Genomic DNA, 27,525 nt, shown 5'->3' with positions numbered 1-27,525 from the left:
TTTCAGAAAACTCACATAACGTTGCACAAAGGGAAAAACAGTGAGAGATAACAAAATGTATGCATACTTACATGAAACAACTATGGTTTCAGTCCTCTGCTGCTTTGGAGGTTTGATTTTGGCGTTAGATGTATACATGGGATAACAAAGAAGCCAGCTTTCATAACCACCTTCTAAAACCAATGGTTCACTCCGAAGTATTGTCTGACTGTCCCACTGAAGAAAGGTTTCAGAATTAAGATGAGCTACTTTATGAATTGTTCAAGTAATTACCAAAACACTTAATACAGTATTTCTACTGAAAATTAAAATGTCTACTAATAAAAGGGTTATGCTTTAGATTGAAACGTATTAGATATTGAAATGTTAATTACTGATTAAAACGAGGTTTAAAATATTTACTGTTTTAGCTGTCATTCACAATTACGAGTATGTATAGAACATTTCAAAACTGCTAAGTTCCAACATAATTTCTATTTATTTTTTTATTAAAAACATTCAGAAAAATGTATAAGAAATACAGTGACTCAAAGCACGTGCAGCTTAATATTTCAGAAAATGTCATACCTTAAACAATGCATCTTTTAAGCTTTGTAGTGTGGTCCCAAGTTTTAGGTCCTTTGCAGAACTAAACCAATCTAACAAAACTACATAATCAGCAAGGCCTCGTTTCTTCCATTGTTCTCTGGATTCTGAAGGCAAGTTTGCCTCTATCTGGTTTACTGTTATTCTGAAAAAATGAGTGAAAAATGGGTTAAGATAAAAGATAGGGCACTTCATAAAAACTGCAAGACAATTTTTTTTTATAATTAACAATCAGATAAATTTCCATTATATCTGAAATAGTGTCATATCACACATTGCACTGCAAATATGTTAAAAAAAAAAAGATGTTAAACAATTAAACAAAAATACTTTTCTGCATATTAAATGTCACTGAAAATGCACTATGTACAAGTGAAAGCAAAATAACATTTTTGTTGATATACGTAGTTCAATTTATAATTTAGCAATGTAAATAGGTGTTGCCCTAGATAGATTTTTCTAGAAATACACATGGAATGTTGCAAATTATACAGTAAATACTCTGTCATTTCATACGTTAGTTAGATAGTCCAATTACACAGTATCTGGTATACCCAACCATAGTTTCAATACGCCACAAATATCCAGAGATGGCATCAGGCACTGAAACTCAGTGCCATGTATTAGGACCCTCAGGAGAGGAAAAAAAGGATATCCACTTACTAATAAGAAGACTAAAGTGGACATATTCAAAAAAACTTAATGTCTTATAAACTTCAAAAATCTAATTACTCTTAGAAAAAGGTAAACTCAATCTGGAAAGAGAAATTTATATAAATATATACAAGGACCACTTATAGTGCCAGATTTTATACTTGATAAGTATTTGATGAGACCTGAAGAATGTAATGACATTTTAAGTAAAAAATAACTTTTATATTTCTTTTATTAACTGAATTTCTAATGTAATATAGTGTAATATCAGAGATTACTATGAAGAAACAATAGTTTTAAAGAATTTTGTGGAAGAAGTTGACAGTGCAGAATGAACAGCTACTTTCTTTGCAACCAAAGGATTTTTTTTGTTAGGAGTTTTAAAACATTTAGGAAAAAAAACTGCGACTGAATTAAGACATATTACTGTAACAGCCAAATTCTTCTTGCTAACATAATTTTAAACACAATTTCATCTGAACAAGGCAACATATCTTGAACTATATTGTCAGTATTTTTCCCATGTTTTACAACTGACATCATAATTCTTTTTGTTTTCATATATTGATACAGAATCTTCATTTCTTGTATAACTCTGGCTTTAGCAATAAGCAAGCATATTGGATTTTAAAAATTGTATGACTGATCCAAACTGGCAGTAATCAAAACAAAACATTTAATTTCATGTTATGAATTCTATCTTGCAAAACTATTATCACTTTTTTCTTTGCTGTTACAGTGTCCTTTGCCATTATGCACTGTGCAAAAACCATCTAAATAAGACTTTTCTTTAAACTGGCTTCAGCTGTAATGTGGAAAAGTTGTTTCAATAAGCATTCAAACATGGCAAGTCACAATCTGATAAATATAAAATTATGTATATGCGTTTGTTCAAATATTCTCTTCACCATAACATAAGTCCTTTTTCAGTTGTTGCTCTTTATTATACCCATCTGTGTATGAGAAGTAAAAAATTGGATTGCATTTCCTTAAGCCATGTACAATTTGCAAGAAAGTAATATTAGCTAGGATATTAAAGCTGAAATATATTCATGTGAAAATAGGCTATCATGAACTACCAATTTCCAGAGTATGGACGAAGCAGGACTAGTTTTCTCAAACCAGTAACATTTGCCCCACTTATACTGTATTACATGTATTGTCTTCAAGCAATGCAGTTGAGGCCACAAGTCTACAGGGAGTGCAGAATTATTAGGCAAGTTGTATTTTTGAGGATTAATTTTAATATGAAACAAACACAGTTCTATCAGTCAATCCAAAATGTTAATAAACCTGAAACCTGAATGTTTCACAACGGAAATGTGAGTGTGAACATCATCAGGGGAATACATATGTGCGCACAATTATTAGGCAACTATTAGTGTGCAGATTTATTATGCAACTAAAGGAAAAATGAAAATTTTCCCATCTCACTTGTTTATTTTCATCTGTTATAGTGAGAATAATAAACAAACACCTCAAAATTTACAAATAAACATCTCTGACATTTCAAAAAAAATAAATCAATCAATCAATGACCAATATAGCCACCCTTCTTTCCAATAACAGTCATAAGCCTTTCCATTCATGGAGTCTGTCAGTTTCTTGATCTGTTGACGATCAGCTTTTTGTGGAGCAGTGACTACAGCCTCCCAGACGCTCTTCAGAGAGGTGTATTGTTTTTCTCCCCCGTAAATCTAGCGTTTAAGAAGTGCCCACAAGTTCTCGATAGGGTTTAGGTCAGATGAGGAAGGGGCCATGTCATTATTCCTTCATCTTTAAGGCCTTTACTGGCTGGCCACGCAGTGGAGAACTTCGATGCAAGTGATGGAGCATTGGCCTGCATAAAAATCATGGTCTTTTTCCTGTATCACTGTTTGAAGAAAGTGTCTTCGAAAAACTGGCAGTAGGTTTGGGAGTTGATTTTGAGTTCATCTTCAATGCAAAAGGTCCAACTAGCTCATCTTTAAAAATACCAGCTCATACCAGTACCCCACCTCCACGTTGGAGTGGAGCTCTGTGCCCATTACTGATCCACAGGTCCATCCATCTGGTCCATCAAGTGTCACTCTCATCTCATCGGTCCATAAAACCTTTGAAAAAAATCTGTCTTCAGATATTTCTTGGCCCAGTTTTGACGTTTCAACTTATGTTTCTTGTTCATTGGTGGTTGGGTTTCAGCCCTCCTTACCTTGGCCATGTCTTTGAGCACTGAACACCTTGTACTTCTGGGCACTCCAGGTAGGTTGCAGCTCTGGAATATGAAAGTACTGGAGGATAATGGGTTCCTGGTAGCTTCACGTTTGATTCTTCTCAAATCTTTGGCAGCTAATTTGCGTCTTTTGTTCTCAACACCTTTCTTGCGACCCTGTTGTCTATTTGCAACAAAATGTTTGATGGTTCTGTGATCACACACCAGTATCTTAGCAATTCCAAAAGTGCTGCATCCCTCTGAAAGACTTTTTACAATTTTTGACTTTTCAGAGTCAGTTAAATCTCTTTTTTGGCCCATTTTGCCTGAGGAAAACTAGCTGCCTAATAATTCTGCACACCTTGATATAGGGTGTTGATCTCCTTAGGCCACACCCTCCCTCATTACACAAATACACATCACCTGACGTGCTTAAATCCAATAAGCATTCAAGTTAATACAGCTTGGAGTTGGAATATACGCATTAAAAATGATGATATGGTCAAAATACTCACTTGCCTAATAATTGTGCACACAGTGTATATGCAAATTAGCTAAAAACTTTCAGAATCAAAATTACCTAAATTAAACACATATCAGGTTACCTAACAATTAATGAAACCCAAGATCCAGAAACTGGTGAAGGATTTGGAGGCACCAGGAACAAATACGTCATCTCAATCATTAAGACAGCATTTCTTCACCATGGCCTGAAAGTGCGTCGGTCTAGGAAGAAACCATTACTCCAAAATTGTCATAAAAAAGCAGAAGTACAGTTCACGGTTGCTCACTAGAACAAAGACAAAGCCTTTTGGAAGTGTTCTCTGCTCAAACAAAACAAAATATGAGCTATCTGGACATAATGATCAGCATTACGGGTAAATGCAGACAGAGGCCATTTATCTGTTCTCATCCTCTTAGATCTGAGTGCCGCATTTGACACCATTGATCATAATATTCTTAGAAATCGCTTAGTCAATGGGTAGGCCTCTCTGGCAGTGTCTTAAATTGGTTTGAATCCTACCTGGCAGGGAGAAAATTCTTTGTTAGTTGTGGTAATTACAACTCAAAGACACATAATATCCAATATGGCATTCCACAAGGCTCTATCCTGGGTCCGCTGCTCTTCTCAATCTACATGCTTCCGTTAGGTCAGATTATCTCAGGGCACAACGTGAGCTACCACAGCTATGCTGATGATACACAGCTGTACTTATGAATAGCACCTGATGACCCTGATTCTCTTGATTCACTAACACAATGTCTGACTTGTATCTCAGAATGGATGAATAGTAATTTTCTCAAGTTAAATAAAGAGAAAACTGAAATCTTAGTGATTGGCAATAATGGATACAGTGAGGCTATTAGAAATAAACTGGATACATTAGGATTAAAAGTCAAGAAGGAGGTAAAAACCTTAGGGGTAACTGTTGACTGTAATCTAAATTTTAAATCGCATATTAATCAGATCACTAGGACAGCATTTTTTCACTTAAGAAACATAAGTAAAGTTAGACCTCTTATATCATTTCAAGATGCTGAGAAATTAGTTTGTGCGTTTGTTTTCAGTCGACTACATTACTGTAACGCACTCCTCTCAGGACTACCCAAAAAAAGACATAAATCGTTTGCAACTAGTGCAGAATGCAGCTGCTAGAATCCTAACTAGAAAAAGAAAATCTGGGCACATCTCTCCAGTTTTGATGTCACTACACTGATTACCTGTGTCATTCAGGATTGCCTTTAAAATTCTGCTTATGGTTTATAAAGCCTTAAATAATCTCGCCCCATCTTATATATCGGAATGTCTGACACCTTATATTCCAAATCGTAACCTCAGATCCTCAAATGAGTGTCTCCTTAGAATTCCAAGAACAAAACTTAAAAAAAGTGGTGAGGCGACCTTCTGCTGTTATGCACCTCAAATCTAGAATAGCCTGCCAATAGGAATTCACCAGGCTGATACGGTGGAGCACTTTAAAAAACTGCTGAAAACACATTACTTTAACATGGCCTTCTCATAACTTCACTGTAATTAAAATCCTGATACTCTGTATATCCAACTCATTATAATAACTATTCATGGTGGCTCTAAAATCTGTACTAACCCCTACTCACTCTTCTGTTTCCTTTTCCAGTGTCCTTTTGGTGGTGGCGATCTACTCAAAGCACCGTGATGTTCCAGCAGTGATGGACGAATTAAAAGCCAGAAGTCTGTACGACCATCAACATCAAGTGACTCCGTGAGAACCCCAACTACAAAGAGGACTGTTTCATTTATGTTAGGTAGAATGCCCAGAGGGGACTGGGCGGTCCCGTTGCCTGGAACCCCTGCAGATTTTACTTTTTTCTCCAGACATGTGGGGTTTTATTTTGTTTTATCTGTCCACCCTGGCCATCGGACATTACTCCTTTTCTATGTTAACTAATGTTGTCTTATTTTAATTTCTTATTTTGTCTTTTATTTTTCTTCATTATGTAAAGCACTTTGAGCTACTTTTTGTATGAAAATCTGCTATATAAATAAATGTTGTTGTTGTTGTATTATGTATGGAAAGAACACCATCTCAACTGTGAATAACTGGGGAGGCAGAATCATGTTATCAGGGTGTTTTGCTGGGAAAGGGGTAAGGTGCGCTTCAAAAAATAGATGACATCATGAAGAGGGAGCATTATCTGGAAATTCTGAACCTACACTTCAGGACATCACCCAGAAAGCTAAACTTTGACCACAAAAGGGCTTTCCAACAGGTCCATGATTCACTATTCTGGAGAAAAAATGTCATGGAAATTAAGTAGATATATTAATTGAGTTAACACAAATTGTTTGGTAATGTGATATGTGTGAATTTGGGGAATTTGAGTTTGAATATTTTTAGCCAAGGTTTATGTAAACTTGTGGCCTCAACTATATATATATTTTTCCCAAACTGAAGTACTTCATTTAATGGATGATTAATCACAATGCCCATGTGGCTTCAAGGAAAATGGTGAGCAATTAAACCTACTTGTATACATATTTTTATTAAAATACCCCAGTGAGCACCTGTGTTCACTGAGGCTTAAAACTTTCTGAACATGTCCATATGTCCGACGACAAGGTAAACAATTTACATTTTGATTTTTCAGTATCAATTAAATTCTGAATTGTTAAATTCAAGGAAAAATGTCTTGATGGAATTTGATACTAAGGATCTAATACTTTCACAAGATTAATAAATCCAGCACTTTTAAACTATACTAAAAGAAAGACTGCCCAAAGCAATCATTTCTCCAGTGTTATAAAGAATTTCACTAGCCTAAAGATTATTAATAGCCCCCTAACAGGACTTTGTTCAAACACTGGGCTAACCTCTGAGGTTGCCTGACTTGATTCCACTGTTTTGAATATATTTAAAACAAATGTTTCATTACCTTCAAATATCCAAAGAACTTTGCTTCCACCTTATGATTTACTGAATTACATGTTTTAGCACTACTTTGATTTCATCATGAAATGGCACTTCACAAAAATCTTCACATTAAACTCTTTTACAGTAAAAGTACAGGCAAAAATAAAGTAATAACTATAACCACGACTTTACAAACCTGGATTAGACGCTTACGTACCCCTTGATAACAAGTTTCTTTGCAAATAAGGCTGATTTTCTTTCAACTCTATAAAAATGTATTTACTCTGCTTTCTTTCAGTAACTTCCTTTTATCGTTTGACTATTTTTTTTTTTTCTATTAAAGACCTGTGCCAGCTGAATAGTTAAATAGGGTACTGGCCTTAGTGAACCTCAAAAGCATTGCTGAGAAAATGGCTTATATTCACGAGTACATAGAACTTCTCTAACTTTCATTTTATTAAGATGTCTTGTGTGCTAGACAAATGTCCTAATGAGCCATGGTTTCAGTAGTCTTGCAGCAGACAGCATAATAATGTCAGAGTAACACTATTGCTGTGCAACTCAGCAAGTTATTTCTGAATTCCAAAAGATGAGAGTAGGGAGCTTTAACAAACTGATTTTTCACCACTGAAGGCTGCACAAATTATTCAAAAATGGAAGACTAATACATGTATATAAAAAAGAGAAGGAAACAACAGGATTCTTAATCAGTTACTTTCAGGAAGTAACTTAATATTTTAGCAAAAAATGCACACATGTTGCAAGTTTTGACCACACAAATCGATAACAGACATGTGGATTATGCAACGTGTTTATGTGAGAATTTTTTTTTTCTTTCTAAGGACATTTCACGCATTGTTTACGGTTTCCCAGAATTAGTTACAGCAGGGCCCTCTTTGAGCTTGTATATTAAATATGTTATTTTTCTATGGAAGCATAATATTAAAAATTCTTCTCGGACTCGACTACAAACTACATGTGGTAAGTAACATAAAAAAAAAAAAAAGACATCCTTGTGTGGAGTATTCCTTTACAAAGAAAAGAAAAACAAATTATCTTACTGTAGATCTTGCAATAAAGATACTCTAGCACAACATTGCTTAACTTGTTTTCTTTCTTCAGCAGATATTAATTTATTTAAAAACCTTACCCTGGTTTTATAATGTCCTCAGGAACGCTGATAATTTTCTGAGTAGGCACTTGAATTTGAGATTCCTGATAATCCTTTTGACTCCTGGCATCCATTATAATAACAGCAATGTTTTGATCATTTAATATTTCAAAAAGTTTTTTTGCTGTAATTGCTGCAGGTGACACAGAATCTATGGTAAGCAAGAAAACCAAAATACTAGATTCAGTTTAGTGCAAAGGTCCCACGTCCAGCCCTAAGAGTGCCAGAGTAGCTGACAATACTAACTGCAATACTATTTTATTAGGATGTAAATTGTGTGCAACTCCATGAATTTATATTTTACAGTTTATTTCAATGAATGAGTGGCTTTAAAATAAAAATATTAATGATACATTCAGCAAAGACAAGCTCAAGTATTCATTATTCACACAGTGAATTTTTGTATGAGCCATTTAAAATCGAGTTATACAAGATAATTTAAAAATAGATTATATATCACCAGCTCATTTTATTGGACTGTAGAAACTATGGAGGACTGATATGTATGCAGGTCGATGTTTTCCATTTATCCTTGAGCACTAAAATATTTTATTTTTATATTATTTATTTATATTATTTTGTTCAAGAAAATTAAACATTTCTGTAACATAAAAATTGGTAGTGTATTAAGTAATGTAGTGCTTTGTGACACACTACAGTTGGCAGTAATGAAAGGAGAACAAATAAACCGATTCCTGTTGCACCTCACCTTTCAGTATCTCAAATAGATCTGACCATTGGAATAGCAACCTATGCATAAGCTGGTACATTCTGTTCTTAACATCTGGAATTGTGATTTAATTAGTATTCATGGACAGGCGGGCACTCAGGAAAAATTATTGATAAATTGGTAATACTTTGGAAAATTATGACTTGAAGTAGTGTCAAATTACAGTGTTGAAGCGTTTAAATAAAACTGAACAGGACAGTTCACGTTACAATTTTCAGGCCAACAGCTATCTCCACCAATGACTTATTTCCCACTCTAATACATGGTTTGAATTGAATTGTATTCCGTCCCATTGACAGGTGATAGACTTTCTCAACCCTTTATTACAACAGTGACTACAGATTTTTTTTTTTTTAACATTGTACATTAGGCTATGCATTTGTGGCTAGTTTTGTTTCAAATTAAGCAGTCCAACACATCAGAAGCTTCATTAAAATGTCATTACTGTATAACACTGTGACTTTTACTAGTTCAATCAAAGTTAGATTAGCACTTTTCTGTTATTTCTTTTTAGTCAGCTATTAAACAGCTTGTATATGATAAACATTATCAGCTCTACAGGAGCTATGCTTGCATGAGACACAGTGTTATTTCTAGCTGCTTAGCAAAACACTGAAAACAATTACATAGAGAACAAGGAACATAAATCATCCAATTATAGTGTAGTTTATCAGAAAGAATTTGAGCAGTGATTATGTGATACAATATAATGAGCCGTAACAGTCAATCCTCATAAGCCGTATTACATTCTGAAGAGTACACTAAAAACACAGAGGAAAGGGGTCTGCTATTATGGTTCAGAAGGGGTCATGTATGCTAAGTGACCTTTATAAACAAAAGCACTAAACAGCATTACATCATATCATAGGTTTAGGGCTTAATGTAAGTTGGACATGATAACCTTATGTGTTTCAACAGTAATAAAATTTCAACTTAAACAAAAAAAGTCCTAAACTATTTTAGTTTACATAATATAAACATTTTAAATAACAAATTTGATAAAAGTTGTGGTTTTAATTCTTTACTTTACAAGACTGGCAATATAAAATATTTTGGTGTGAAAATGTATCATATATATTATATGTATTATATATTTACTTGTGCTTTAAACATGCACTTACCTTTTGATGTCTTATTTTGACCATCTTTTAAATCCTTCTGCTGCAACTTAATCTAAAATATAAAATTTAAAGAGTGATTTTATAAATCAGAAATACTATAAATTCTCTGTTTTTGCATATGCAACACTTTCTGAATCTTCCAAACTATGAAAGCTCTATACAAGTCAATACATTTAGAACTTGATATTTTAAAAATGAACTAGTGTAAAAGAAAAAACATTTTCTCTAGGTATGAGGTCATGGGCTAAACTAGTGTTGGTGTCAGAAATATTCTACAATCTACACTTTAAATGGCATTATTAGTGTTCAGTTGTATCTTGAAATGTATGTTCCATTAAGAAGGTGCTGGAAAACTGGCACATTTTATCACTTTTAAACTATATTAATGCCAACAAATTCTGTCAACTATATTTTAATTTAATAAAAAAACAACATAATTCACAGATTCTTGGCAAAATGGTTCACTCAATTGGTCTGCATTATTTTCAACTGCCGTCAATGTTATTGTTAGTATTTGTTTCAGTAAATCACAAAGATTCCAAAGTAAATATTACATGTGTTATTAAAAAATCTTTACATTTTAAAATTATTTCCACTTTAATTTTTGAGACTTTCAAACCTCTTGGAAAAAATATAAGAGGTGATACCAGCTCTTTTAGCTTCTATGCAGAATTAAAAATAGAGTGAGACTTAACTTAGATTAACACGGAGATTGCTCACTTGCTGTTCATGGTGCTGGTGTGAAAATAACAGCCGAACATATTATATTTTCTATTTCAAAACTTAAAAGATCAGCTATATCATTCACGGAACATTTTTAACAGTCATTACTTCTGTTCACTTTTGTTAAAATCTTGCTGTCGAACACAACTGTCTTAATAATGGAAGCTGTTGCAGTGTAACAACTTTACCTTCTTGTCTTTTTTCACATCTCCATTCTCTTTCAGGGCACCTTTGGCTGGTTCTTTTTCTTCAGTTTTTGATTTCTCTAGTTTTTTCTTCTTTTCTTCTTGTCTTTCCCTCTCTTCTAGTTTTTTGCGTACTTCTGCTTCCTCATATCTTAAATGGGGGGTGGGGGTGGAAAAAAAATCAAACTCTATTTAAGCAACACTATCCAATTCTACAATATTGGGGACCTTAAACTTTCTGGCTTTCATTATTTTTTACATTTTTGTTTTAGGTATATTTCAGGGGAAAAAAAAATATATATATATATATATATATATATATATATATATATATATATATATATATATATATTTGGGAGTAGAAAAGTAAGCCTGTATATATAATAAAAAAAAAAAATCAATATTTGTATGTTCTTTGCATATTCTTCCTGCGTACATATTGTTTATTCTCTAAATTCCAAAGATATGCTTGTTAGGTTAATTAAAGATTCTAAACCAGCAAACTTTCTTTGTAAATTTATTGGTGAAATGCCACCATTTCCACAGGAGGTTTTATGTCTTACACCAGATAATACCAAGGATAGGCTCCTTCATCAGAAAAATTATTATTAAGCAGATCAGAGTATGTTATGTTATGAGAATATTGCGGTATATCCAAATAATAATAAATCCAAAGAACAGTATATGATTACAGACACAAGTGCAACAAAATCCAGAATGCAGATTTTGCCAGCTGTGGTAGGCTGGTCTGTCAGCTTCCAATTTAATTTTGTGGATTCTGCTTCAAACAATATTTGTTATATTTGACTAAAGGATACACTCATTTTTAATGTCAGTACCCAATTAAAAACAGAAGGTATACAAAATTAACCTGGAAAAAAACCTAGTTTAAAAACACAAAAATAACTAATTAATTTTAATATTACTGGTATAAATGGTAGCCTTGCCATCATGTAACTCTTGTAATTTAGCCATATAAGACATAGTATAATGGCGTATGCTGCTCAAGACCCTATATAGAGTAAACATTGAAATATGTTCTCCTTATACTTAAAATCTTCTGACAAAGAATGAATTAAGCTAACATAGCCAACAATCCACAAAACCTACTGAATCTATTTCAATATACAGTTTGTGCCTGTGGCATAACACATTGAGGAATGAAAATACTGTCAGCATGGTTTACATAAGACAGAAAAACCCAAACGTTTAAACAAAGCTGAATACAAATAGTGAGGAAACTAGGCTACACATCACTCAAAGCATTACTAGGGCACAGACAAGGCAGTGTTATCAAATAAGGTGAGTGAGGTGTTTATTCTGCTTCCAGTAGACTTGCCTTCCTCCCTCAAAAGATGAACAACATCCTGCACATCCTATGGGCAAACTACACCCTTTTCAAGATTTGGCTCCTCTTTTTTTGTCACAACAAAGATGTCCCACGCTTTTTTGGGCAAAAAACATTTAACAGAATTATAAACCCCAAACATGGTCACTGTCTGTGCAGAGTTTGCAGCTTTTCCCCTTGTCTGAAAGAGATTTTCCTACCACATCCATAATGAAATGGAAATTAGGTTAACTGGGATTTCTAAACTGGCTCCAGTGTGAGTACACCTTGTCCAGGGCTGATTTCTTTCCTTGTACCCAATACTGTTGGGACAGCACACCCATGACCCTGAACTGAATTATGCGGACTGGAGCACATTATGTAGAGAAATGATTAAAGCAACTGGTGGTGGGCTCATTCAATCTGTTCTTACACACACATCCTAATTAATTTAGAATTAAAGCTAACAGAAAACAGTAGATGGTTAAAACTGAAGATTCATTACATTTCTTTTGTTCATGCTTGTCTTCTGCACTTTTTACTGCTCAACCAATGGCATTAATGTCAGATACAGTTCATGGGGCATGGAAAAAGAGTGCCAAAATACATATTTAAAAACTTCAGATCAGCACAAGAAAAACACAACTCATTATTTAAACATTATGAGGAAAACAAACTAACAATACAATACCTAAGTTTAAGACTATCCGACAGCTTCTCAGCTTCTTCAATTGCTTTTTTGAAACTTGTTGGTCCAAGCATAGACATAACATAGTCCTGGAGGGAAAAATAAAATAAACAGTATTATGTACTTCTTAAAAATAATATTGTTGAATCAGTTACAGATTAAACATACTGATGTACATTTCAGTCAATTGCAGTTAAACATATCTAGACATTAACCTGTCACTGTTTTAAATTGTAAAATTCACAGAAAATATTGAAAATATTTTGTTAATGACTGTTTAAGCATGTCACACTTTGTTCACATATAGCTTTTACACAAGAATCATAGTTTATCAGAAAACAAAGGTACAATCAATAACCATTCTTCACATAATTAATAACATTTATAATATATACCTGCTGCTGCTTAAAATCAGGCCTTTTTTTAATAAGATCATAAACAGAGAGGAACTTCATATAAAACACATATGCTTTTTCTTCATCTCTGTCCAATCTGCACTCTTCTGCAGCTTTAAATATTTTACAAGCACTCTGAACATAACTGAAATTAAAAAAAAAAAAAAGTTATTTTTAATATTGTGAAGGAAGATTTTCAAGGTAATAGAAATAGTAGGTAGATGCATGCAAAACAGTCTCAAAAGCAATAGGCAAGTTAGATTAGTTAAACAGGAGAATGCGTTAAATGTTTTCAAAGAGGAGGACCCAGATTTTTTTTTAGTTACCAGATAAAAACAGCATAGACTGTAAATCACCATTTCTGAATACGTGTGCAATCAGGTATACCAGCTATACTAGTATGTGAATGTAGGCCATGATTTAAACAAAACAAAACAAAAAATCTGTACCTCCGTGTGCTGATTTTATCTGGTTTAACCTCAGCTTTCTTGTTTAATTCTCCTAGAGATGTTGAAAGGTACAGTTCCTTTAGACCTGATGATACTGCTGGCATCTTTATAGGTCTTGTATTCCTTGAAAAGTTACTTTACTCTCTTGTCTGTATGCATGGTTAGATTACCTAAAAAAAAAACAAAGAAAAAAAAAACAACTAATGAAATCTAATAAAACTGTTTTTTTCTTTGATCCTTATTTAATACAAATGGAATTCAATTACTTGAACTATCTACACACAAGTTATTCAATTAAATTGAGCTAAATATTAATAAACTTCAAACCTTGTACAAAAAACATTTTTAATTTTCCAAATTAACCACACCACAACAAATATACAAAACTCTAAGTGCAATAACCTATGCCAACATGCAGGGTGTATTTTAATGATATACTCACAATCAACTAGATGAATTATGCTGTGACCTTCCAAATTATTTAGCCAAGCCTACACTGGGGAAGGAAAAAAAGTAAACCATTCACTTAAAATGAATCAAATAATTGAATTAATTTCACTATTTATCAATCCTGAATTGCATTATGGAACATAATGAATTTAGTTTTAAATTACTGATAAGAGCATTAACAACTAGTAACATGCAGTGTGGATTTGAATTGTGGAAGCATGGCGCTTAAAAAAAAGATTAATAAAATATAACATACATTGTACAAGATTACAAGGGATAAAACAAACATATGTACTGGTATATATTTTAATAATTGTACTTTATAATGGCACTTAAAAATAAAGACCAATTAATTGCCAATGGAAAAAGCAGGTCAGAAACATGACATGGAAAAGAATGGATTATTTGACATAGCTCCTTTACCATGCAAGTCATCCTTTATAAAAGGATTGTAATTTATTTCCCTGTAGCTCCTCACAAAACTGTTGTAATGAAGTGGCCTTTTTTTGTTTTAAGTGGTAGAGGTGGGCTCTGTGTGTGAAGGGGTTGAGAAACAATGATCGCTCAGTTGGAAATAGAATGCATACAAGTGCCACTAAAAGAAATGAGTAATGTGGGAGGTCTGGACCTCGCAAACAGGAGAGAGACTTGTCAACCTGATGTTATGCGTTTTATGTACCACGACAAAATGGAAAAATGAAAAAGGGTCGAGATTGTGGCTGAGTTATTCATACCTGGAAAAGAATTGTGTAGTACCTGTTCTGACAGGCAGCACATTACTGGCTATCAGACTCCTCTCCCATAGATGACAGGTTATGGTGAGGGAGGCCGCAAAGCAAAAAAAGTTGTCTGCTGTTTTTGGTGATGCAAAGTGTTTTTTTCAGTTCATTAAGATTTGTTGTATTGTTCAATCACCAAATGTCACCATTTCATGGAAATGCAACATCTCAAATGACTGCTGATTACGTTGTTTATGTAGCCTTATGTAACTCTGTCTAGAACATTTCAATTGAATAGGAAGTGGTTAGGATAAAAATCCAAATTTCTAAATCTGGAACTGGTATTTTCTTCAAAAATGAGTGAATTCATCTCCACATACAGAGTTACTTAACTACTAGGTCTTCTTAAAATTTAAGGCCGGGTGTGAGTATGGAATTAACCAAGTAAATAATTGCTGTAGTAGCAGTAGCACTGTGATCCTAATAGTGAAGCTTTCGATCGAAGTCTCCATTATCCCGCAAGGCCCCAATGTTTGAAATCAATCTCCTATACCAGTAGTTTTGGAATCTAGTGAAAATACATACTCTGCACCATGGGAAAAAGACAGAACAAATGGGAGGGATTAAATCTCTTAGCAGGCCAGGAAACAACTGAAAATTCTTCAGGAAGAGCTGAAGTAACTGGCTTAGGCCTCTTTACTAACAAATGCCAACAGGGTCAAAAATAATGCCATCTGCAGCAGTGGTTAAAGGAAATGCCCAGGGTTTGAGACCATTGGTGAGCGACTTTCAGATGAACCTGTACTTAAGGTGGTTCTGGCAAATAATTTGATGATTCAAGATGGATAAACAGAGGACCGCTTGCACATTCTTGGCATAGGTAGGGAAAGGCAGACCTCAACCGTAGATATCACAGAAAAACAAAGGAATACAAAGAGTATCTCTAGTATTTCCCTGTCTAAGGCTGCTGTGGAGATTAAAAAGCTCCATGGAAACAAAACCACAGGGGTGGATGAAAAGTTAAATACAGGAAGTTGCTGTCATACCAAAACACATGCCTTAGTGAAAGTGTGAACAGGTAGGTACTTGCTGAACACAATTGTCTGCCTGAGAGCAACACAAGGCTAAAATAATTTGGAAAAAAAAAGTCTGGCAATAATGCACAGTTTACAAAACTAGAAGACACCATACAAGAAGTATGTTCATTGAGGAGAAAGAATGTGCTTTCAGACCATGACATTACCCTTTCCATTTCCAAACCTGCTAGGACAAGATCACAGTCAGCCCAAGCCTATCCTGGCCCCAATTAATCACAAGGCACACTCACACACAAAAATAGGGCCTTCATAGAGCTGTCAATTAGCATTACACACACCCCCGGGATACGTGGGGAAAAAATGCTGTACCTAAAGCAAGGGTGTCAAATTCCAGGCCTGGAGGACTGCAGGTTTTCATTCTCACTCTTTTCCCAATCAGTGACCACTTTTCACTGCTAATTAACTTCTCTTCCCTTCATTTTAATATCCCTGCTCTTAAGGATTCAGTCCTCTAAACGTATTCCTTTCTTCATTAAATGACAGCCAAACCAAAATGAGATGTGAAACAAGCCAACAGATGACCATCTTAACTGGGATTTCAAACTCTAACCAATGCAGTGCAGCATTTGACACTCAGGTCAGACATAACATTCTACCATCCAGAATGAAGAACATGCTGGGTATCTCTGGCACTGCCCTCCAGTGGTTTAAGTCCTATCTGACTGATAGACAAGGGTTTGTTAGTCTCGGCAACAGCAGATCCAGCTCAGAACCAGTCACACAAGGAGTCCCTCAGGGCTCTATCCTCGGCCCTCTTCTCTTCTTTATTTATATGTTTCCCCTTGGCCATATTATTTGTAGCTATGGACTGGGTTATCATTTTATGCAGACGATACTCAACTCTATTTCAATGTTAAAAGTGCAACTTCATCAGAGCTTTCTCAGCTCACAACCTGCCTCAGCAAAATTAATACCTGGATGGAGCAGAATGCTTTAAAATTAAATTTAGGGATGCACCGAATGTTCGGCAACCAAAATTATTCGGCCGAAAATAGCCAAAAAAAGCACTTTCGGTGTTCGGGTGAATAAATTTTGCCGAACAATGACGTTTTTAATGACGCGATCAAATAGTAACCCGCGTAGAGTGAGAGGCGCGCGCTTTATGCAGCAAAAATGTCAGCAGTGTGGAAGCACTTTCAAGCGTCAGAGAAAGAGGCAAGAACGGCCGTTTGCAGACACTGTTCTGCTGAATTGTCCAGAGGGGGTGCATCTACAAAAACGTACAGCACTTCAAGTTTAATTTATCACTTAAAATCAAGACACCCCGAACATCATGCAGAGTACGAGAAAGACACGGCAGCGGCTACGGCAACAGCAGCAGCGAAAAGAAAAGTAGCTCCTCTCAGTCCTTGGACACCCACTCCATCTGTGGCTGACTTCTTAGAAAAGGCAAAAAAGTTTGCCAATGACAGTGCCAAAGCTAAAGGTATTACTAAAAGGATAATGGAATTCATCGCATTGGATGATCAACCATTCTCTGTTGTAGAGGATGTTGGATTTCGAAGGCTTATAGACCATATTGAGCCCTGTTACACCATGCCTAGTAGACGGCATTTCTCAGACGTGTGCTTACCTGAGACGTATAACGTCGTTTCAACTCAGGTCCATGAGCTCTTGGCTACAGATATTGCAGCCCTCAGCTTCACGACTGATATTTGGAGCTCGGATGTGAGCCCCACCAGTATGCTGAGTTTAACTGCGCAGTGGATCGACACAGATTTCAAGCTACAAAAGATTGTGCTTCACTCACAAGAGTTTAGAGGGTCCCATACAGCTGTAGCCATATCCGAGGTGTTCGCCAACATGTTTGACACTTGGCATATCGACTGATCTAAAGTGCAAGAGGTAGTCAGTGACAACGCAAGAAATATGGCTAAAGCCATGGAAGATAGTGATCTGAAAGGCATACGGTGTATGGCACACACAATTCAACTGGCAGTCAACGAGGGATTGTTGAGTCAGCGCAGTATAGCAGATGTGATAGTGATAGGCAGGAAAATTGTTGGCCATTTAAAACATTCACCGCTTGCCTATGCGCGCCTACAATCTATCCAAGAACAGTTCGGAACGCCACAAAACGTTTCCAACAAGATGTGAGCACAAGGTGGAACAGTACATATTATATGCTGGAAAGCCTTTTTGCGCAAAAGCGAGCCTTGGCTACATACATAGCAGATCATGACCTGCCCGCGACATTCACCGCATACCAGTGGGTGTTAATCGAGAACGTTCTCTCTCTTCTCACCCCCTTTGAGCAGATAACAAAAGAGATAAGCTCATCTGATGCATCTGTGGCAGACGTTATACTTTTACTTGCAGCACTAAAGCGTCTTTTAAACAAAGAGGCTGAAACAGACCACGGAGTTAAAACAACTAAAAGTGCGCGGTCAGCACACGATTTAGTCAGGCGGACTCAGAACCCCTGTACTGCATCGCGACTGTGCTTGATCCACGATATAAAGATCATTACTTGGATGTGGGGAAAAGCTGCACGAGAAATGATCCAGGGAGAGTTGGATTTGGGAAAGCCGCTAGGTGATGGAGACGGTCAGGTGATGCACAGCGCAGGAGATGAAAACAGCGCAGAGAGTAAACTGGCTCGTACTACAGATGAGTCGCGCATAGTCTCGCTGTCTGACATGTTCGATGAGATCCTCCAAGAGAATAACCCATTTGCAAGACAGAGGACAAGCTCAACCGCTCAACAGTTAGATGGTTATCTCTCAGAAGTCTCCATCATCCCCAGGAGCAATAACCCTCTCGAATTTTGGAGGACCAATCAAGGCCGCTTTCCCGACCTGGCGCAGATGGCACGCAGGTAGGCTACTTCTATGGGAAATTAATTTAAGATTTTATTTATATTTTGGATTATGGTAACACTTTATAAGTAGTTTCTATTTTTAACATTAACTAACAATGAAAAACCCTTATTAAAAGCATTTATTAATCTTAATGTTAACATTTACTAATACAGTATTAAAACTAAGTATCACATTTTTAATTTTTGAATTAAAAAGTATCAAAAGTGGTAGGCCTATTTGTTAAAATTGTTAATGCACTTATACTAACATGGACTAAATATTTTTTATTATCTTACATTAACGAAGATTAATAAATACCATAACAAATGTATTGCTCATTGTTAGTTAATGCAATAATGTTAACAAAAGGAAACATTGTAAAGTGTTACTACCTATATTTTATATTATGTGAAAATTTAACTATTTTCAGTGTAGTAAAATAGTAGGCCTACACTGGGTTTCAACCATTTCATTATCTTGAAGACATTGTTCGTTTTGAAATGAGCAACTGTCAGAAAACTGCAATAAAAATTTCAACTATTCTGCAGGTACTTGTCTGCTCCATGCACAAGCACCGACAGCGCGAGACTGTTTAGTGCTGCATCTCATGTCATCGATGAGAAGAGGAACCGACTTTCATGTGAGAAAGCAGAGAAGCTACTTTTCATAAAGAAGAACCTGCCACTTTTCCTGAAGAAGTAGGCTAAGTAGGCTAATGTCTAGGACAGTTATTCATTTGTTGTGGGTTCATCCACATTTTTTGCACTATTCAATGCACATTTGTTGTTGTAGACATACAGAGTTACATTCTTTTAGCAGTCAGTTATAGGCCTAACATAGGCTATTCAAGAAGGGGGGCTTCAAAGATGGCCAAATAAAAATATTTTTTTATTTTACTAATTTATTTATTTTAAGTTATATTGTGCTTTCTTTGTATAATATCTGCTGGAATGTTTAAAAAAAATGTTCAGTGTTAAATAAATATTTTGAAATTGTATTTTTGTTATTTGATTTATTTCTCTGAAAAGCAACACAAAATAGTAAAAAGCAAATTTTTACTATTTAATTATTGTAATGGTGAAAAAATTGGCAAAATAAATGGAAAAAAATGCGAAACACCACGTTCGGTATTCGGCCTTCAGCCGAGCATTTCACTATTATTCGGCTTCGGCCAAGAATTTCATTTCGGTGCATCCCTAATTAAATTGCAACAAAACTGAACTCCTGCAAATTGGGACTAAAGTGCAACTCAATAAAATGAGCTCCTTTCCAGTCCACCTTGGTGGTGATCTCATCAGACCTGCCTCTACAAAGAATTTTGGTGTCATTTTTGATTCCTCCCTCTCTTATTCCGCCCACATAAATCACATTAAGAAACTTTCTTACTTTCACCTCCGTAACATGTCCCGTGTTCGCTCCTTCCTCTCCTTCTCTAATGCTGTGAAACTTGTCCCTACTTTTATCACATCCCACATCGTTTATTGTAATTCCCTACTGGCAGGTGCCCCTTCTAATCTTATATCACAGCTGCAGCTTATTCAAAACTTGGCTGCAAGAACCAGCAGCAGCGAGCACATAACACCCATCATGCTCCGCTTTCACTGGCTCCCCGTGTCTTACAGAATCAAATATAAAAATTCTACTAATAACCTACAAAGCCTTAAATGACCCTATGCCAAACTACATCAGTAACCTTCTCCATCACTATGTGCCTGTCCGCCCATTAAGGTCCTCTGATTCTGGCAATCTTAATGTGCCCCACACTAATCTACACTTAATGGGTGACAGGGCCTTCAGCTTTATAGAGCCCAGACTATGAAATGACCTACCGAAATTAATTACATCAGGTGACTCCATGAATTCTTTTAAAAAACATCTCAAAACTCATTTGTTCAGGAAGGCTTTTTAGTTCTACCTGTCATTATTACCCTTCTCTCAGTTTACCTCTATGTCAAGATGCTCATGTAACCTGTATGTGTGTGTGCTAAACCATCAATTATGTTGTCTGTAAGGCTTTATCTCTGAATTTACTATCTTACTCTTCTTTATTATCTGGTTTAGTACAATGCTATATACTGTATACCCTGCTATTCTTTCTTAAACTCTGTGAAGTGCCTTGAGCATGGGAAAGGCGCTATATAATTAAAATGTATTATTATCATTATTATTATTAAGGCTCCTTGCAAAGCTGTTGGCGAGTTCACTTTTGTAGGCATTGACCAGCAGTTTCAATATGAGGTCATCTGATAAAATCAACTACATGGACAGAAAGGCACCAAAACACAAACAAAGACAGACCAGCCCAAGCACTTTTCGAGCCACATGAAGGATCATTAAAGGAAACCACTGCTGTCATCCATCAAATAATGAATAATCTTATCTGCCCACTGCAAAAAGCATGTGAAGTGCATAAATTCTTTCACCATCTTTTTGTGGTCAGCTATTTATTTTTAAAGTTGAAAAGAAATCAACTCAAAGTAAGAAAAGAGCAATATATAAAATAAATCCACACAACACCCCTCTCTCTCATCCCCCAACCATGACCTGTGCCATATCTCCAGGAGCCACAGCAGCACCAACTGACCACACTTGACCAAGGTAGTAACCACGTCACGAGTCTCGGCACATAAAAGATTTAACTCTGGAAGCAAGAGATTCCCAGTTATGAATGAACTATGGACTCACTGAATGCTATCTGAGATGCAGGCAACTCCAAAAGGATCAGGTTGTAAAAAGGTACACAATCAGTTCTTCAGTGTAATTAATGGTCTTCCACCTAGAGGCAAGACATGTTTAGCAGCTACCATGTCCAGAATTTATTCTTGTGCAAAAACGGAACAGTCCTAAAAGGTCTAGGAGTACAAGAACATTTGGCAAAAGAGAAACAGGAACTGATAGCACTGAAGAGGGTGAACAAGAGATTAGAGTCCAGAAAGCCAGAACAGGAGGATAAAGCCAATACATTTGCATACATGCTAATGGGGAATCACTGGGGCATAAGTGACTGAGGGGATCTGGGTTAAGGCCCATTAAATGTAACTTATGAGGAGTAAAATATGACTTGTATACAAAATTAAATTGAGTAAACTTATGAAAATTTGATATTCCTCAAAACTATATTAGAGCACACTGGAGAAGATAATGTGAGGTCCACTGAGAGATGAGTGGTAGGTGTTTACAAAAATAACATATTATACAGCAGTGAGTAAAGCCCTGAAACAGGTGTCTGAATGGAGAACTGCAGCGCTGCTGCCTTCAAGAAGGCAGGAAACTTCAGTGAGCACCTAAAATCAATGCATGATTACTGAAGACAGGTCAAAGCATGTCATTTGGGAATTTTTCCTAACTTTTTTTCAGTTTTACACCAAATGGGCTCTAGGTAGAGTTTGGATATGCTGAGCTTGAAATTGGCTCATACAACTGAATTTAATTTTTATGGCATACAACTAGCAATTCGAAGCGAAACAACAAAAGAACACAACCGATGGTGACAGACAATATAAAGCATACAGTTACAATACAACATTTGCTAGAACAAAAAAATAATAGTGGGATGCTGTCCTTAAAATATTATTAAATGTTAATGTTGAAGTTTAGAGAGGGACACACTTTAATTATTAAGAGGTGATTTAATTTGTATGAGATGCAAAAACCGGATTGGAGTAAACTATTAAAACTCTCTCTTTAGGACAGATTAAACTGCACTGGGTGTGGGCTGGAGGACAGAATTTTTTTAATTCAAATTGGTTGACTTTGCGTGTAACTTCAGGTCTACTCTTTTAAAAACAAAATAGTCAGTTTTTAATTTAAGAAATTATAAGGCAAGATACACAAGCTATATTTGAATATATAACATTATAAACTGTAGTCTACATATACAGATGACGGACCCACAAGCTATATACTTCTATACCATAATTAATAACGAGGTTCTTTAAACGGAAGGATAACAAACGAATGACTGTTTATTGTGTTCCATCTGGCATGGGAAATACGGAACACAACTAGGGGACAAGGGCGAGTGTCTTTTTTATTTACTAAGAATATTTGCTTCGACAACTGCAATAAACATGAATCCCCGAATTTAAACCCAGAGGTTTATCAGTGTTTATACCGCTTTTGGATATTCACGGGAGATAAGAAAAAGAGTTTGTGGCCTGTACTTTCACTACAGGCTTCGCGAAGACTGTTCACGCTACCACGAAGCACAAGCAAGCGTCTGTTCTTAACAACAACATTAAACAATAATCGATACGTCCCTTATAAAAGAATTAAACAACTTTAAACACACCAGCAAAATGTCAAACCCATTACGTCCTCACCGCTTGAACTGCCAGGCTGCTGTTTATATCAGGCACTGCTTCACTTCCCGGAACAAACTCCTCTCGACGTGCAATCATCAGACGAGTCGCGTGACGTTATGACGTTAGGGGGCGGGGTTTGCAAGCAAGTTTACCGGTACTGTGGTGATTGGTATACGAAAAGAGCCTTCTGTTTTTTTAACGATCAACGAAACGTTTTTCATTAAAGAACTGTTCATAGAATTTTTGAAAATAATTTGCTGTTTCACATTACTGTAACATTACTAAGAATGCAACACAGAGTTTATTGTATTCAGAAGAATTCCTTACAGACACTTTTTGAACTCGAGCAAAATTACACGTTATATCGGCTAACTGAACAGATCACAATATTGAAGCTTTCGAGCAGGCAAGATGAAAGCTTGCATATTGCAATCTGTTCAGTATGCCAATAAAATATGCAATTTTGCTCGACTTCTCATTGCATCTATAATGGTTAACACGGTACAACACCCTGCTATTACGGACGCTTTGAAATCACTTGTTTGCCCGGTGCCTCCTGAATCACCGCTACATGAAAATTTCCACATACGATATACCTTTCGACTAATCTTGATGTCTGCTTATGCAAGAGATTGATTTTTGTGAGGGTTCCCCCTATATTTGACCCTCTAGACCAGCAAAAAAAAAAAAACAACTCATTTTAAAGTCATTTTGAATCATATTTTGTGCAGTAAATTACAAAAGAGTAAACCTATGTGTTTTCTACCAAAAATAATTAGACGGACTTGAAGTTGTGCATGCCATATCAACTGGCCTCCGAGGTTCAAACCCAAATGGGATAGGACTCGATGCTCCACATAAATACTTATTCGAAATAGGAGGAGTCAAAGTCACTCCCTTTAACAAAATTTTCGAACAAGTAGTTATGTGAAGTGTCGTTTAATGAATTTTCAAGTTTGCTGATCAAGAATAAAGTCATAGTTTTCATATTTGATTATTGCCCTCTAAGAGCCACTCCCAGAAGGTTAAAAATGACAGATTTTTGACTATATCAAAGTAACTGCTTAGAAATGTATTATTTTTTTATCCATTACCAGGGATCTAGCCCCCTATGGACCTCTGTCAGAGGGTGAAAAATTCGGACGTGAGTGTCAGTAGGCTTTGCGCCCTAGGAATCAAGTTACCTAAACTATTCTATAACATTTCAGTAATTATTTACCGCTCTGATGCTGATCTCTCTGATCATAAGATAGGTATAGCAATTGACGAGAAGAATTCATAATTACAGAATTAAAGTATTTGAGGGTTCCTGTAGAGTGTCCCCTTTCTTACATGATTTGGCTCAAAAACTAATGAGCACATCATCATCTCATTACAGGCTTAAGGTTTGAGTTTGGTATTTTTCTGTCCAACCATTTTAGCTCTAGACCGTCCTCAAGAAATTCTGACACACAGATACACACCCATCATGGAGATATTAATGCTTTCGTTATAAGGGGACCCTAAAACATCAAGTTCCATCCAAAACCAGATCAACATTTTTGATGAATCTAAAGCTTTTGCTCCTCCCCCACAGAAGATAGGTTATGGTGGGGGAGAGCACAAAGCAAAAATTGCAAATTTTTATTACAATCGTGAATATTTAAATATTAAAAATTTACACAGTGCATTTTAATTTTTCAAATATTTGACACAACTACTCATGTTTATTATGTACTATCCCATGAAGTAAATCATTATATTTCTTATCTTCTTCTTTCGGCTCTCGGTTGCCACAGCAGATCATCTTCTTCCATATCTTTCTGTCCTCTGCATCTTGTTCTGTTACATCCATCACCTGCATGACCTCTTTTATACCACATCCATAAACCTTCCACTCTTTTTACTTTCCTCTTCTCCTCCTGCCTCCGGACACGTCTCCCCCATCTTCTTCACCCTCTTTTTCTTTGGCCAACAGTAGCCCGATTTCTGCCAGCACCCTGTTGGCTAACAGTACTGGTGGCGGTCATTGTTAACCCGGGGCTCGACCGATCCGGTATGGAAATTTGTATTGTCTGCATATTGATTTGGCAAAATTTCACACCGGATGCCCTTCCTGACGTAATTCTCCCCATTTATTAGGACAGTTTATGCTAATTCCAACTTTTATCCTTATTCTTTCCTTTAAACTGGAGGTATCAAACTCAGATCTTAAACAGCCACATTAGAATAGTTTTCTTCTTTCCATTTATGGCGGTCCACATTCATTTTAAAGATGCATTACCACCACCTACTGTACAGTCGTGGCCAAACGTTTTGAGAATGACACAAGTATTGGTTTTCACAAAGTTTACTGCTTCCGTGTTTTTAGATCTTTTTGTCAGATGTTATTATGCATACTGAAGTATAATTACAAGTATTTTGTAAGTTTCAAAGGCTTTTATTGACAATTACATTAGGTTTATGCAAAGAGTCAATATTTTCAGTGTTGGTCCTTCTTTTCAAGACCTCTGCAATTCGCCTTGGCATGCTGTCAATCAACTTCTGGACCAAATCCTGACTGATGGCAGCACATTCTTGAATAATCAATGCAGAGTTTGTCAGAATTTATGGGTTTTTGTTTGTCCACCTGTCTTTTGAGGACTGACCACAAGTTAAAAATCTTGGTAGTTTCCTGGTCATGGACCCAAAATTACGATGCATTGTTCCCTGAGCCACTTAGTTATCACTTTTGCCTTGTGGCACAGTGCTCCATCATGCTGGAAAAAGCATTGTTCGTCACCAAACTGTTCTTGGATGGTTGGGAGAAGTTGCTCTCAGAGGATGTTTTTGTATCATTCTTTATTCATGGCTGTGTTCTTAGGCAAAATTGTGAGTGAGCCCACTGCCTTGGCTGAGAAGCAACCCCACACATGAATGGTTTAGGGTTGCTTAACTGTTGGCATCACATAGGACTGATGGTAGTGCTCACCTTTTCTTCTCCTGATAATCTGTTTTCTGGATGCCCCAAACAATCGGAAAGGGGATTCATCAGAGAAAATGACTTTACCTCAGCAATCCAATCCCTGTACCTTTTGCAGAATATCAGTCTGTCCCTGATGTTTTTCCTGGAGAGAAATGGCTTCTTTGCTGCCCTTCTTGACACCAGGCCATCCTGCAATAGTCTTTGCCTCACTGTGCATGCAGATGCACTCGCACCTGCCTGCTGCCATTCCTGAGCAAGATCTGCACTGGTGGTGCCCCAATCCAGCAGCTGAATTAACTGTAGGAGATGGTTCTGGCACTTGCTGGACTTTCTCCGTCTTCACAACAACAGTGGAAATCGGTTTTTTGGGACTAGGTTCATTTTCATGGCAAAGAGGGATTGTGCAATTAATTGCAATTCATCTGATCACTCTTCATAACATTCTGGAGTATATGCAAATTGCCATCATAAAAACTGGGGCAGCAAACTTTGTGAAAATGAATATTTGTGTCATTCTCAAAATTTTTGGAGACGGCTGTACTTGGAGTGTGAGAGAGAAATGGCCAATTCTCCAGATTCTCCCACCCAGAAACTGTTTTGATTATAAATGTAATTACCACACTATGTACCTCATTTGACCCATTTTAACTCCTAGGTCCACTCTCACTTCAAATCCTTTTGTATTTCCAATTATTTTCTTCAAAAAGTTTTACTTAAATACTGTATATGGAGGTGGCACAGTGGGTAACGCTGCTGCCTAGCAGTTAGGAGACTCTAGGTTCACTTCCCGGGTAATCCATGCGTGGAGTTTGCATGTTTTCCCCATTTCTGCGTGGGTTTCCTCCAGGTACTCCAGTTTCCTCCCAAAGTCCAAAGACATGCAGGTTAGGTGCATTGGTGGTCCTAAATTGTCCCTAGTGTGTGCTTGGTGTGTGCGCCCTGCCTGGGGTTTGTTTCCTTTCTTGCGCTCTGTGTTGGCTGGAATTGGCTCCAGCAGACCCCCGTGACCCTGTAGTTAGGATACAGCGGGTTGGATAATGGATGGATGGATGGACTGTATATGGAACAAACCATCATTATTTGTTTTTCCATTGCTGGTAACATTCATGATTCATACATACCATTGTCATGCTTTCTCATTAGTATTATTGCGGAGTTTAAACCAGTATCTCCAAGTTTCAACCTTCCCAGCCACACATCATCCTTCCTGTTTTTACACATCAGACATTTCCCTTCCACTGATCTACACGATGCATGATATCACCCACATACCCATTTTTCTATTACCCCATATCATCTGCCACTTGTTGATCCCAGCCAGTTTTGCAAGACTTCACTTCTCATACTAATTAGTACATCCACCTCTGGCCTTTTACTTGTTTTTTTAGGTAGACTATCTGCCTTTTCATTCCCATAAATCCCATCATGTGCAGGAACCCAACAAAAGTAGACTACTACACCCCTAATATTTCAAACCATATAACAATCAACCACAAGTAGCAGTCCTGCCCTCTTCTTTCTCTTTGTACTCCTCATTCAATAAATACAACACCAGGTCATGTCACATGCAGAAATTCTCAGATTATTCTGAACTGAAGG

At 36.4% G+C, this 27,525-nt stretch overlaps 1 protein-coding gene across 5 annotated transcripts in view; it reads right to left on the bottom strand.

Moving 5' to 3' along the window:
- Window positions 1–23,077, bottom strand: part of usp8 (ubiquitin specific peptidase 8) — a 36,841-nt gene extending 13,764 nt beyond the window's left edge. For 2 of the 5 annotated variants that reach the window (XM_039772821.1, XM_039772825.1), the window contains exons 1-10: window positions 22,970–23,068; window positions 14,054–14,107; window positions 13,612–13,781; window positions 13,163–13,307; window positions 12,771–12,856; window positions 10,756–10,903; window positions 9,845–9,896; window positions 7,973–8,144; window positions 568–730; window positions 72–216 (exon numbers count right to left, since the gene is read on the bottom strand). In XM_039772821.1, coding sequence (XP_039628755.1) covers window positions 72–216; window positions 568–730; window positions 7,973–8,144; window positions 9,845–9,896; window positions 10,756–10,903; window positions 12,771–12,856; window positions 13,163–13,307; window positions 13,612–13,715 — 1,015 coding nt within the window. In that variant the 5' untranslated portion in view covers window positions 13,716–13,781; window positions 14,054–14,107; window positions 22,970–23,068. Of the gene's footprint in view, window positions 1–71; window positions 217–567; window positions 731–7,972; window positions 8,145–9,844; window positions 9,897–10,755; window positions 10,904–12,770; window positions 12,857–13,162; window positions 13,308–13,611; window positions 13,782–14,053; window positions 14,108–22,969 lie in introns of all 5 variants that reach the window. The other 3 variants (XM_039772822.1, XM_039772823.1, XM_039772824.1) reach the window with 3 other exon arrangements.
- Window positions 23,078–27,525: the final 4,448 nt, after the last annotated feature.

The sequence above is a fragment of the Polypterus senegalus genome, chromosome 12, assembly GCF_016835505.1.
Source record: "Polypterus senegalus isolate Bchr_013 chromosome 12, ASM1683550v1, whole genome shotgun sequence".
In the NCBI taxonomy this organism is placed as follows: domain Eukaryota; kingdom Metazoa; phylum Chordata; class Cladistia; order Polypteriformes; family Polypteridae; genus Polypterus; species Polypterus senegalus.
This window is presented reverse-complemented; position numbering and strand designations above follow the sequence as displayed.